The following is a 14817-nucleotide window of genomic DNA, read 5'->3' on the forward strand; positions in this document are numbered from 1 at the left end:
GTGAGTACTATGCAAAGAAGATCTAAAATCACAACCCAATCATGGGCTTCTAAAGCTGCTGTTCTTGATAAATATCTTCAGGAAAATCAAGGGCATACACTTTGACTAAAACCCTCTCGTCAGAAACGAAGACAATATGGACCAAGTATACATCTTACTTATAGTTCGGAAGAAGCCAATCTTAACTATCTCAAGGAAGGAATGAACTTAATCTCTCAGTTGTCTACATATGTCATGTCCATCAGGAGAGCTAAATTTATTACTCAACCAGAGTAAATTCACTAGACTTTTTGGTTCTTCTCTTCCTTGCTATTTTTATGGTTTTTAAAAATCTACTTCTATTGCAATGAAATATAGAATGCATGCCTTCTATTTTTATTTAGTTAAAAATTTTAAGTACTCAGAACAGCATCTGGCAAATAAGTGCTAAATAAGTGTTTGTTTTAAAAAAAGGAAAAAAAAAAGGCCCTTCACTGGGTTGGGGTTGGGGAGGTAAGAGATGGTCAAGTATGAATAACTAATTATAAATAAAATGAGTTGCTTGAGATTTTATATCTTGTAACCTATTTATATCTTGTAACCTATTTTCAGGATTTTTCCTAAAGCAGCACAGACTGAATACAGACTCTCAGCTATTGTGATGTGAGAATGTGACATGAAAAATCTGGTGGAGAGGGATTATTATAATTTCACATAGAGGGAGATTCAAAGGTTTTGAAACACTTAGAGAAATATCAGAGCCTTTTAAAATTTCTTCTCCGGATGGAACAGCTGGAAATTCAGAATCCATTACAATGTAGCTGGTACCTCCTTTCAACCAGCTTTCATAGTTTAAGTCTCTGGTCATGGGATATGTCTAATTTGTTGTTTAGTACATTGTGGGCATTCAATAATGGTCTACAAAAACAAACTAAAAAATACTAAAAAGCTTCATTACCACATTTACTTGTGCCTCCATTTCTTTTCCTTAATCTGACACAGTGATTTTTAAATGCCGGCACAACATTACAATTAAAAAAAGAGTATATTCTGGAGGGATTCGTAAAGTAGATTTTCTACATTTGTAAGAACAAATAATGCATGCTTATAGTGAACCTATTTATTTCAACAACAACAAACATACGATAATATGACCAAGAAGGAACTGTGAAATGTGGTAGAGAGACACCAGGAAGATGACAGAAATCAGACAGTTATAGCCTCGGTCAAGATCAGATGAAATCCTCTCTCCTACTGCTGATCCTTCACTTGTCATCTTACCCCCTGGTTCTTGTCTTCTGCACTTACCACCCATGGAAATCTTGCTATTATTCAGCAAAGTAAACCAACTAGTTTTGAATGAAAAAATTCCATGAGTTTATCTGACTCAAGTCAAGAATAATTATGATCTGTGCTGATGTATGGCAGAGACCACCACAACACTGTAAAGCAATTATCCTCCAATTAAAAAAAAAGAATCAGGATAATTTTTTGGCTTGAATTCCATATTTCATATAATCTGCTTTTCCCATGATTTTTCTACCACAACCCAGAGGTTCATCCGTTTAAAAAAAAAAACAAAACACATAAATCACTTGCAAATGGATAAAATGCTGTTTTAGAGCCACATCAGCACAACACGCAATGCCACCTATGTCTAGCAGACATGTCTAGCAGGTGCTAGAAGAGACACTTGTCCAGGCATCTATCCAAGTGAACCTACCCGCTTGCTGCTCTCTTCCTCCTGAGCCTTCCTGAACTCATGCTCTAGGGAGCAGTCCAACTCATTGAAGAGCCCCACCTCCTCGCAGTTCTTCAGGAATCTCGTTGGGGTTGGAGTTTGATCTGAAAACAAAGACCAAGTGATTAGACAGGGGATCTTTTCCTCAAAAGCCAATGGCAAGCATGACCTAAATTCACTAATCCACTCCACTCGCCTTAATGACGATGCTGAGTGGCCATCCATAACCTTCCAGCCCTTTACATAAAATTAGAATATGGAATAAAATAAAACCATAAAGCCCAGAGAAAGAATATGATGTGTAGAAGCCTGCAGCACATGAGGGGTTCCCTCTGGAAAACTTCAGGTGAGGAGAAGCCACTGTTGATTTTCTAGGGTTCATATCATTTGAATACATGTTGCAATGTGTAGAATTTTTTAATTGGAAAAAACAATTTTGCTAAAATTAGGCAAAAAAAAAAAATCTAGAGTCAATGTTAAGCCTGACTTTAGGGAGCTGGGAGGATAAAATATTTAATAAATGTTTATATTAAACAAAAAGAGGGAAGCACACATTTGATTCCTTTTCCTTAATGGAAAATAAAGATTTAGCAATTCTCTCTCTCATTTTGAGAGTCACAGAAGGATGATGAATGGTTCCATGACAAACACATTCAGCTTCCACCCCTCAAAAATATAATTATTAATTTTATTTTCCTCTGCTATAGCCAAAAGAATGTTCAGAGAAGACATTTTAAAAGGAATTGAATTTCTTTCATATTCTTGATGGTCTGGAGAGTTTACTACTTCAAAAACTGGAGGATCTGAAGCCACTGTTTGTGTCTTAATATTATGTACTCATTCTCTAGACTCTAGGTCTCACAAGATCCTACAGGTAAGCAGGGTAGAATCACACTTTTGTAATTATTAAAGATAGTTATATTCCTAGTAAAGGTATACTTGCATGAACAAGAAAAAAATTGTGTTAACTGCACTTCTCTCAGTAACAGAAGATTAAAAAATAACAGAGAGGATCACTTCCCAGTGGGAAGTCTGGCCATGTCAATTGTTTTGCAAGTGAAGAAAACTGAAGCTCTGAGTGATTAAGGGTCTTATTCAAGATCTGCCGGGTAGATGTAGCAACCCTGGTATTATAACCAAGGGCTTGGTGCTATTTCCATTATGTACATGCATTATTCCCATCTGAGTCTATGGCAGACACTGCTAGATGGATTACAACACTTGTCCAATGATCTACATTCAGCCTCAAATCTCTTTCTGGACAGTCCTCTAAGTCATCAATACCAGTCAACTGCAGAAGATCCCCAAGTTGCAATGAAATTGCAGTTTCGGCATTCTCTTTATATATTCCTATATGACTAGAAACTAGAATCCTATTTCATTTTCTAAATCATAAAGAGAGTAGTTAATTTTAGTAAATTATCCATTGAAAGTCAAAGAATAATCTTAATATCTATGAAGCTGAAAAAGACTTGATATTTCCGTTTAGTGAGCCTTCCCAAGGCAATGTCTCCTGATACACTATGGGCATGGGGCTTTCCTACCTGTTAAGTACCCAAATGGTTGACTTGGATTCAAATGCATCAAAATATCTACCTGCATTCTTCCCCATTCTTAGTCTAGTCTCCAAGATATTAAGCTGCCTTTGTAGTACATGGAGAGCCTACCACAGATGATTATAAATTGGACAGTACAAATAAAAGATATGCCAAGGATTGGGTTTTGCTAAAAATGGTTTTTATTAAAATGTACATTCATTTATTAAGCTATATATATATTCCTACATGGGCTTTCCTAGTGGTGCTAGCATCAGAGAATCTTCCTGCCAATGCAGGAGACGTAAGAGACGTGGGTTTGATCCCTGGGTTGGGAAGATCTCCTGGAGGAAGACATGGCAATCCACTCCAATATTGTTGTCTGGAGAATCCCAGGGACAGAGGAGCCTGGCAGGCTACAGTCCATATGGTCACAAAGAGCAACTTAGCAACAACTGAAGCAACTTAGCACTCATGCACACATATACCTACATATCCATACATACCTATAACAGTTATATATACCACACAGTGTTATGTGTTTATAATAAAATTAGTATTTATGCAGCATTTTGCAGTTCACAAACATTTTCACCCACATTGTCTAGAACCCAGATCTCACAAGATCCTATGAGGTAAGCAGGGTACATATTATTTTAAAACAGGAGAAATAAGTACTTTGCACAAGGTCACATGATTTATAACCATCTTATCACTATTAAGTCCTCTCTTACCTATGACCATAATCCTTTCTCAATCTAAATCCCATGCTTTGCCCAGACTTTCCTCATAGGTCCAAAGGTCTTGGGTACAAGAGTAAAAGACAACATGGACAACTCAGAAATCTAGATTTGATAATCGGGTGATTTAGGGAAAATTACCTACATTCTTTGGACATGTTCATCATCTTTCAAACAAAGTTTGAATCATAAAATCACCACCATAACTGGGTTCCCTTCGAAAATCACTGTAGTAGGTCAAAGATACGTATGACCATGTAAAGAACAGTAGGACAGGAACACCAGTAACAACTGGTTAGACACTAGAAATTGGGCCAGAGTAAGGGCTAGACAGAGTTTTATAAACAGAGGGTGTGAGTGGACAAGAGCTGAGAGTGGAAATAAAAGTGTGTGTGTGTGTGTGTGTGTGTGTGTGTGTGTTCGTGTGTGTGGTGGTACCTTTACTGGGTGCTTATTCCATTCCAACCTGTAAATAATCTGCCTACCATGCAGGAGACCCAGGTTCGATCCCTGGGTTGGGAAGATCCTATGGAGAAGGGAATTGCAATGCACTCCAGTATTCTTGCCTAGAGAATTCCATGGACAGAGGAGCCTGGCGGGTTATAGTCCATTGGGTCGCAGAGTCGGAAAAGACCGAGTAACTAATCCTTTCACACTGCTCCATGCCAAACATACTGCTAAGTATTTTGTTGCATCATCTCATTAATTTTCACACCAACCACATTAGGTAAAAATTACTTCCTCCATTTTACTTACAAGGAAACTGAAACTCACCTTGGGCCCCATTTAGAAATGGAGTCATATAATTGTATTGGTAATGAACAATCCTAACAATCCTTGGTTCTTCTGAAATATCTTGGAATCATTTATATCCTTCACACAACAGAACTCCACTACTACACTACAAGCCTACAGACTCTTCACTATCTGGCAAGAACATTTTTGTGACTAAAAAACCTGAAAAAGTATCACATAACAGAACTGAAATATTAGACCACTTGTCATCAACAGGAATTTAGTCTGCCAGGTTTTATTTTTCCTTTTATTTCTCTATGCTTCTATGTTGGAGATTTACAAGTTGAGGGCCATGATTCCGGGTAGAGAGGATAGTAATCCTAGAAGCTCTGTAAGACTCCTGAACTCTGAGACAAGTTCATGAGATGGTCCATAAAATTGAATTCAGGTTGGCATTTGGGGACCCAAGCCCCAAGCAAAGTTGAGAGATGTTTTCTGTCTTTGCTAAAGCAAAATTATTCCCAGACATCCACATACACCCACATACATCAACAAAGGAGACTGAAGGAGCCTGGCACAGGATAGCCACAGCACCATCCATCATGATGAACATCTCTGCAGCAATACGGAGACAAAACTATGGAACAAGAGGAGCCATGGGCAGTAAAGACAGCTGGCTCCCTCCTCCCCAGAACCAAAGACCCAGAGGAGGGCCCCAGAGCTGTTACCAAATGTGACTTTCTTTGCTGTATGATAAGAGTGAGGGGAAGGCAAAACATTTATCTATATCCACATTTGGAATAGATAAGGCACACTGTTCTGAATATTTAATTCATTCTCTTCTTGTGAATGAGCTATTCTTTCCAGTTACAACAGGAACCAGAAAATGGAGCTTAACTCTTGTTTTAACATTTATTAGAATTAATACAGGGTCTCAAGTCATCTTTGATCCCACATGGTACCAGTTCCAAGTAAGCCAGGAAATGTGCAAATCTTCAAAAGAGGGAACAGCTAAATCTATCAGCAGCTTAAATAAAAGAGGCAGAGTTTCTTGGCCACATGAATGCCTTGTCAAGTAACTATTCCAGCTGAGATCAGACCAGAAATAAGTGAGTAATATCCATGGCCAAAGTTAAAATTCTTGAAATCTATGCCTTATTTAGAACCAAGAGCATGCACCAGTTATCTATAGCGGCACCAGTTTCTATGTCCTGAATAACAGTGACTGATGCTCTATCTGTGGATAATATCGAAGGTGTGTTCAGTAGTGATGAGTTACACTCCAAGGACTTATAGGAACTGGTTCCACTCAGAACTCAGAGTTGACATGATCATATAAGGACTTCTGCTCTCCTTTCTTTTAGTGCTTTTACTCCAGTAGGGGCCATGTGAATGAGAGATGGAGAATCTCAATCCCAAATCTCAAACTAAAAGTTAATAGTTTTTGAGTCTGAATGCTACCTGAGTTGTAGCTATAACCTTTGTAAATCTGCTAGAACTGCAGCTTGTGGGCCACCTTCTCACAGTCTACAAAGAGCACATCAAGCCAAGGTCTCAGGAGACCAAGACACCCAGGGCCAGTGCAAGCAAGAAATCTTAGCCTCTTCTACTCCTCTCAAGCATCCTTGGGGATATATTTACCAGCCAGACAAGAAAGATTTGCACCAAAAGGGATAAAATATCTTTTGTAAAGTTTGTCATATTTCAATATCTAGTACTCTTCCTGGAATGATGAGTCTACTTCTTGAAAATGGAGCATCTTCTCTCATAAAATCACTGCCTCTGTAAATAGCTCGGTAAAGGACATTTGCCAATAGAGCAGAGACTCTATTTGCCTATCTGCCAGGAAAAGGACCACAAACGTGGCCTTATGAGTTAGGAATTTACCCATCATTTCTATAATAAAAAATCCTGCATCACATTACATCTCATCTGGGAAGGACCACAAGTGTATGGCTAGAACTATCAGGAAAAAAAGCAACTCACAAAGTTTTCAATCAATCCATAGTCTGCCTACCATCAAGTGCTTCAGTCCCAGCAAGTATGATTATTCCAAAGCCTAAATGACAAGCACAAAGCTAAAGCATGAAACCCAATTCTTCTTTTTAAAAAGTGTTTAGTCTGCTTTACTTTTAATAATAGGTTGTTACCTTATTCAGTTTCAGAGCTGTGTTTGAGTTATATGTCTGTCTATGTTTCATTTTTTTTTATGATAAAAAAGGCAAGGTGACAAGTCATCAATTTAAGAAAAAAGGAAAAGCAGATTTCCCATTATATACCAGAGGAGAAAAAATGTGAGTCACCTAAGCAAAATTTTTTTCCTATTGGTCTGATAGTCTCAGTAACAGTATTACTAAAGGACTCTATAAAGTAATTTTATATCATTCTGTATTAAATTGATACTATAAAAGCCTCACTTATTCAGACCAGTTATAAGAAAGATCAGTTTGATTTAGTGACCATTCTAACTGTAGGGTATTTTTTTAAAGGCAATGCATTTTTATAATTTACGTGACTCAATTTCAGCCATCAAAATGTGGCTTAATGGAATTCCTTAAGAATGCTGCTCAAATCAGTAGAGAAAAATATTAGAAGTAGCCTATCTATTTTGGTAAGAGTTAGGGTTCTCAAAAAAGGCATCTCTCTTAGAGATTTTTAATATTCTTTTTATAGTCAGATTTATCCCACTAATTTTTCCACCAATGCTTTCTTTGAAATATTCTTATCCCTTACCTGCATTTTAATAGAGTTCTAGTTAAGAAAGTTTACATAAAATGAATTTTAAAATACATAATCCTTCATAAGAGCAATAATCAGTAACAACTGACAGAATTCCACGGAATTCTAGACAGGCTTCTTTGCAATAAATGTGCCTTTTATTGAGTGTGAATATACAATAGGAGCAATAGGGTCCTCTCAGTGACACTGACATCTGTCCCAAGAAGCAGTGCTCCCATGGGACAAACCAAAGCAACTCTGGCTTTTAACAATAGCTGTGGGATACTTAAAAACTGACCTGGACTGGGGTGATCCAGATCAGTAGGAGGTGAGACACACTCTCACACTCTTGGCTCACAAGCTGCAATCCATTTACTGTCAAGGTAGAGAGCTGGTGGACTAGACACCCTAAGAGAGGATATGAGTCAACAAGAGCATGCTCTGATAAGGTCATCTCTTACAACACATGGTTCCAGAAGACAGTGGTATGGATTTAAAAATACAAGTATATTTTCCACACCTGCATACTATCAGCCATCACCTAACCCTAAGTGTTCCAACAACCATTAAGTCACAATTTTAATTCCGTTTAGAGGAGCTAAGCCTGTAAAAAGTGTTAGTAACACTGTGAAACCACGTCTTTGCTGGCCATGTTAATAAAGGGGTCAAAATCTGCCCTGAATAGTGGAATCCAAAGCTTAATGCTTCCACTTAGTCACTAGTTGCCCAAGTTCTCCTACACTCTTTGTCAAAAGGGTTTGGGTTCCAGATTAAATAGACTAGAAGTCAATTTTTCATATATAAAAGGAGACTTTTGATCAAGGCCTCTGACATACTCAGGTGAATTTTTAAAGTTCTACTTTGTTTGACCAATTAAAAACATGAATAACAAGCCGACATAGCCTAGATGCCAATAACAACTTATCACAGTGGATGAGAAAATATGATTTAAAAACACAACTCTTCATTCCTCTGAATGCTAATGCACTGTTATAATTTCCTTCTAAAAATGTTTGACTCTTCTTTCCATTTGATTACTACTGAAGAAATAAATCAATAATATAATAAAAAGCAGTTCATAGACTTATATCCAAACATAAATCTCAGGCTGAAATACGCTAAAAATAATATGTATATCTCACCAAATCTAGATGTATAGTGAGAAAAATATAGATAGGGACTTTGGACAAATTGCTTATCCTCTTGATGTTTTTCACTCATGTGAAAAAAAAGTGGCCAGGATTAAATGACAGTGTATATAAAGCAGGGGCCACAATTACTGGCATAAGATACGGCAATAAATGGTAGCTATTGCTATTATCATGCTGCCCTCTGGTGCAAGCCATCTCCACCACCCTCTGTTCCATGAAGATCTGATTGATTTCCGTAGTGAGAAATCACTATGTAACTTTACCACTGATGGAAGAGAAAGAAGGGAAGTATGGGCCGTGTGTGTGTGTGTGTGTATGTGTGTGCATGTGTGTGATTTATTTACTTTTTATATCCCAGTTTATTCCAAAAAGAATTTGCAGTGATATGTCACCTTTCCTCTGACTTCTCTATTAAAATGTTCTTGGATTATTAAGTAGGGTTTACAGCAAAGAGCCATGGGCAGTAGATTCGGATTCTGAGATTGTCTGGTTGATTGCAGTCTCTTGGAAACAAAAGTTCTACTTCACTGAAAACATTTTGCTTTCTCCACAGTAAGAATTAGGTTCTGAATCTGAAACTAGGCTGTCCTTCTAGACCTGATCCAGATCTCAGCTGGGTTCTGAAGGGTTACAGTGTCCTTTATACAAGGAAGATGAGATGAAGAAGCCAGTCCCTCTCACCTCTCCTCTGTGTGTCAGCGCAAGACACAGACAGCTGCACTGCCTCTGGTGTTGGGGTTTTACCACTTCCAGCCCCACTGCACTCAGAGGTCAGGGAGAAAGAACCTCTGAGCCTGGAGTACTGAACACCAGGTCTTGGCTGAAATGCCATACCCTTCCGGAAAAGGCCTTTCCTGAACTCCCTTCAGACAGCCTGCTGGCCACTGATGTCACACTATCATGTTTTTATCTTCATCAGAGTACTTGTCGCTAACTGATATTTTCTTATTTATTTATCTGGGGGCAGGGGGTTGTTTTGTTTTATTTGTCTATTATCTCTCTTCGTCCCCACTCCCAATAGTGTAAAGTCAGCTCAATGGAAGAGTGACTGTCTGGTTCAATGTCACATCCCCAGCACCCAACACAATAGGATCCTTGCAGGCACTCATCAAATGTTTGTTAAATAAATGAATGGTGGTGAAGGGGCAGCTTCAGATCTTCTTTCTACACCTCAGTGGGTGCCTGTCCTAACTTCTCTACAAGCACAGCCCCTTTGCCTGCAGCGTTAATCAGATTAAGATGTCTAGTGGGGGAACTGACCAGGCACTTAAAGGTAGTCTCTGTGTCTCTTTCTCAGGTTTCCCACCTGAGTGTTGATAGGGCTTTACCTTTTGGGAAAGGTCTGTGATACTCTTGAACTTCATCTTCCCTTTAATGAAACAAAATTGATCATCTTCTAGGTCAAAATTTCTACCATATTTCCACAACACACAACAAATATACACAGAGTTCTCCTTTAGAATATTATCTGCTTATTATTTGTTCAGCTACAAAGTTGCACTTTGATTCCTATTCTGTTTTTCCCCTGTGCAGAACCTAGGAACCCTGTAAAAAATGGGGGTGGGGATGTTTGATAGGGCAAGATGGGGCAATTCCAGGATACCAAACCATAATACCATTAACGTAGACCCAAACACATATCTCTAATACTTCAGTATCTCTAATACTGAAATTTGATCATCATTTGCAAACCAGATAGATCTGATGTGATGTGGTAGTTGGTAATTTTGCAACCTGTGTGTGGAAGTATACTGTCCTCAGTAGATTCCCATTTCAAACTTGGCACCTAAAAACCTTTGCTATCACCACTTCCCTCACCAAGAAATTATCACCTATCAGATTAAGAATAGCTGAAGGGAATGATTCATGCCCCTGATCACATCAGGAACTCTGGACATGTATCATATGGCCCAAATAAGGTGGAAGGATCAAGGTGGGAGGGGATGGAAGTCTTTGCCCTCAGAATCCAACACCACCACCCCTATTCATGTCCCTACTAGTAGTACTATCCCCTTAGAAAGAAAGGTTTTATGTTTACTCTCCATCCATAAGAGCAGACTCATCTTAATAAAACATCATGACTGCCACTGGTATTATCCTGACTTGTGGTGTGACAAAGATTGTTTACAGTCATTTTGAGTAGTAAATTCTACCTGCCCTAAATAAAATGGGCTCTATGGCAAAGCTATGAAATTATTTCAGATCTTACAATTCTTTGGATATTTATCCACAAAGAATATATCTGTGGTATCTTAATAACTTCCCTAACTGCAATATTTGCAATTAATGAAGGATGAAGTGATTTTCCAAAAATTTAGGTTAGCCAGATATCCTGAAATCAGTGATAAACATACCTATCATACATTATCTCCTTAATATATGTCAAACTCCAATTCATCTGAAATAAAATTTTGTATAATCGAATATTGCTTGAAAAAAATAGCCCAGAAGGGACTTAAAACATTTTTGCCCTGATGATGCTCACTGACATCAGATTTGATTTATACTATTTTTATTTTTACTATATTTCAAGCTGTACAAAGTTATTAATCTTTATGAGAGGCCACAAAATAGGCTTAAGGGACATTAAGAAATAAAATCTTAATGAACATATTTTAATAAAAATATATTCTGAAACTTTTGATAAATTCAAATCCAAGTAATCAAGATATACACAAACAAAATTTCAATCATATTTACAATCATAATCTAGTATGCTAAAACTGTGTTTGAGATAAATATATATAAAGACTTTCTTGAGAAATAGCAAGGCAAAAATACCCAGTAAATAGCCTATTACAATTCACTGTGGACAAATTGACATATGATGTGTAGTTGACCTCAACCCCTGGAGTTGGACTGGATAGCTCTGCATTCTGTTCCAGCAAGAAAATTCTGCAAGATTATAAACATGCAGCATGGATAGTACGTTTTAAAATTTAGCACTCAATTTCAATGAGAGTATGAAATGGCCTCCTACCAGCTTCAACATAAAACCTGAGAAAGCAAAAGAAAATATATATTTATATATTTATATAAATATAGAAAATATTTATATTATTCATGCTGTTTTTCCTCATTTATTTCTCTCTTCATTTTCTTATTCCAAGTTCAATGTAATAAAAATCAGAGTGACTTTTCTCTCAATAATTTTCCATCTTGCACTGCCAATTATCACCAGCAACAATTCTTACCAAACTAGTAAGAATCTGGTAAGAATGACTGAAAAGCTGCAAGAGCTTCATCAAAAATCTGATTATAGAAAATCTATAGACATGTTCACACATCTTTAGCTTTTTTTCAGACCTTCAGATGGAGCTCCCTTTAGGGTCATCCCAGCAGTCTGCCTGAGAGACACTAGAGTAATTCTTATCTCTCTAGAGGTATAATCTCCAGATATTCACCATTCCTTCTTCCCTGATGGCTCAGATGGTAAAGAATCCGCCTGCAATGTGGGAGACCTGGGTTCTATCCCTGGGTTGGGAAGATCCCCTGGAGAAGGGCATGGCAACCCACTCTAGTATTCTTGCCTGGAGAATCCCGAGGACAGAGGAACCTGGCGGGCTACAGTCCATAGGGTTGCAAAGAGTCAGACATGACTGAGCGACTGAGCACAGCACCCTCACACTCACCTACTACTCCCTGCCCCAAAGCAGCCTATTTTAAAGATCCTGTTTGGGATAAAATAAAGGGTGAACTTATTATTTTAAAATATTGGGGATTCCAAAGTCTAATGCCTTGCTATTTGCATATAAATGTTCATTGTTGAACTGTAAGGTAACACCACATGTGACTCTACAGAACTTAATAAATGATCAAAACAAAAGAACAGACCACCCTTCCTAATCCTTCTAGGCTTTCATAATTCTTAGAAATTTGAGTTTCTGCATCTCTGTTTCTAGACTTAAGGAAAGACAAAGCTGTTTCTGAAGAGCCAGCTAGTTCAATGAAAACAAACAGACTGAGAGAGGTATTGGGGAAGGGTGCGGGGGGAGGGTTGAGGGAAAAGGTTGCCTTTGAACTCGAGAGTCTTCCAAACTATAGTACATCTGCACTATTAACAAGTACAGGCTGGATTGTGAACATGTGTGGATGGTCCCATCACTGAAAGTATTTGATCATAGGTATCAACTGAGGAAGCCTGACAGTGCAGTAGCTGGTGCGGGTCAGAGGGTTAGAAGTACAGGATCGGGGGCTCTATTTCTGCCCTGTTGGGAGGCCTGGCAGTGCTGCAGTCCATGGGGTCACAGAGTCTGACATGACTGAGTGACTGAACTGAACTGGGGAGTTTGGGAGAGCTGCTCCCTCTCCCACGTCCCTCCACCTCTTCAGTAAAATGTGGGTTGTCATAATAACCTGTCTGACAAAACTTTTAGAGGGTTTACTGATAATAGTGATAATAAAATACTTGTAAAATATAAGTGCCATAGAAATGTTCAATTATTGGAGCCAGTTTTGCCTGGGCAGTCAGTTTCTCTTCTGATATCTTTTAAAACATGTTCGTGGGTGCATGATTTTTTTCACGATGCCAGGGAGACAGCGACTTGAGCAAACTATTTCTAGCCTAAGAAGGGCAACAGGAAATGCTTCAATTACCCTGGTAGGGCTCATGAAATACTTTCACTTAATACTTTCATTGTATCTGGGCAGATAAAATGATTCCCATTTTGTAGAAAAAGAAACTGAAGCCTAGAAGTGTTCACCAACTTACTCAAGGTCATCTGGCCAGACTAGAATTCAAGTTTTCTCACTCCTTGCACTCTTTCCTTACTCCTGGAACTCTTTTGTCAAAATGGGACAGAATGGCAATTAATTCATAGATTAGCCTTATGTATTTCTGCTCACATTTCTTGAGTAATCGCCATATTTCCATCATTATCTCATTTAATTTCCTAATTATGAAGCAGGTACTCTTTCTTAAGGAAACTTTCACTTATTAGTTCAACCAGAAAGAGAGCTTCTTCTACTAAAGTCACACAGCATTCTTCCATACAATGCTCTTTTGATACATATCATGGACAGTCTTCCATTTTAGCTAAGTTTTCACACACACACACACACACACACACACACACACACACACTATATTATGATATCCTCAAAAATAGTAGTCATATCAATCTTTGAGACTCCATGGCACTCAGAATGGTGCAGAGTGCATTCAGTTCAGTTTGGTTCAGTCGCTCAGTCGTGTCCTACTCTTTGTGACCCCATGAACTGCAGCATGCCAGGCCTCCCTGTCCATCACCACCTTCCAGAGTTCACCCAAGCTCATATCCATTGAGTCGGTGATGCCATCCAACCATCTCATCCTCTGTCGTCCCCTTCTCCTCCTGCCCTCAATCTCTCCCAGCATCAGGGTCTTTTCAAATGAGTCAGCACTTCGCATCAAGTGGCCAAAATATCGGAGTTTTCATTTCAACATCAGTCCTTCCAATGAACACCCAGGACTGATCTCCTTTAGGATGGACTTTTTGGATCTCCTTGCAGTCCAGGGGACTCTCAAGAGTCTTGTCCAACAACACAGTTCAAAAGCATCAATTGTTCAGTGCTCAGCTTTCTTTACAGTCCAACTCTCACATCTATACATGACTACTGGAAAAACCATAGCCTTGACTAGACGGACCTTTGTTGACAAAGTAATGTCTCTGCTTTTTATGCAGAGTGCATTACTGATGCTCAATTAATATTCGTTGCTTGAGTAATTACAGGTATGTGATTTAAAAAAAAAATACATGGATCCAAGTTTCATAGCAATAAAACTTGGATCTTTCTGGAATCTTTCACATTACAGAAAAATGAGAAGTCACAGAGCTCCAATTATTTTAGTAAACACTACATTAGCCGATTACATTTCTTCTTACCATTATTTTAAGTCTCAGCTATATCTTAGAAATGTATATTTTCAAGGCTCAGAATTTACCAGTGGAAAATCATTCTATTACACAGAACAAGTATCTCACATGTGGCTGATCTGCTCACCCAATTGCCTGGTGGCTCCTTACCTGATAACATATTGTCTGTTTTTATTGAGGGAAACTTCAAAGTCATTTCATGCTTGTGCCTATGAATCATCAGATGGTCCTCTGTTGGGAAGCGCTGTCAGACAAAATAAAAAAGGGAAAGAGGAGAGGAACCATTCAGTTTTATAATAAATATTTGCCATCACAGAGAAAAAGATTTATTCAGCATTGCAAACAGGCAAAACAAAAAGTTAG

The 14817-nt window shown here is 38.3% G+C and overlaps 1 protein-coding gene across 37 annotated transcripts in view; it reads right to left on the reverse strand.

Annotated features, from left to right (window-relative positions):
• The window catches only part of CREB5 (cAMP responsive element binding protein 5), a 463299-nt gene that overhangs the window by 328539 nt on the left and 119943 nt on the right, over nt 1-14817 (reverse strand). For all 37 annotated transcript variants that reach the window (XM_081534892.1, XM_081534901.1, XM_081534898.1 and 34 more), the window contains 2 exons: nt 14605-14698; nt 1703-1824 (listed from right to left, as the gene is read on the reverse strand). In XM_081534892.1, the coding sequence (XP_081391018.1) occupies nt 1703-1824; nt 14605-14698 (216 nt within the window). The remainder of the gene's footprint in view (nt 1-1702; nt 1825-14604; nt 14699-14817) is intronic.

This window comes from Giraffa tippelskirchi, chromosome 10, assembly GCF_054371585.1.
Source record: "Giraffa tippelskirchi isolate mGirTip1 chromosome 10, T2T-mGirTip1v1.2.pri, whole genome shotgun sequence".
Classification (NCBI taxonomy): Eukaryota; Metazoa; Chordata; class Mammalia; order Artiodactyla; family Giraffidae; genus Giraffa; species Giraffa tippelskirchi.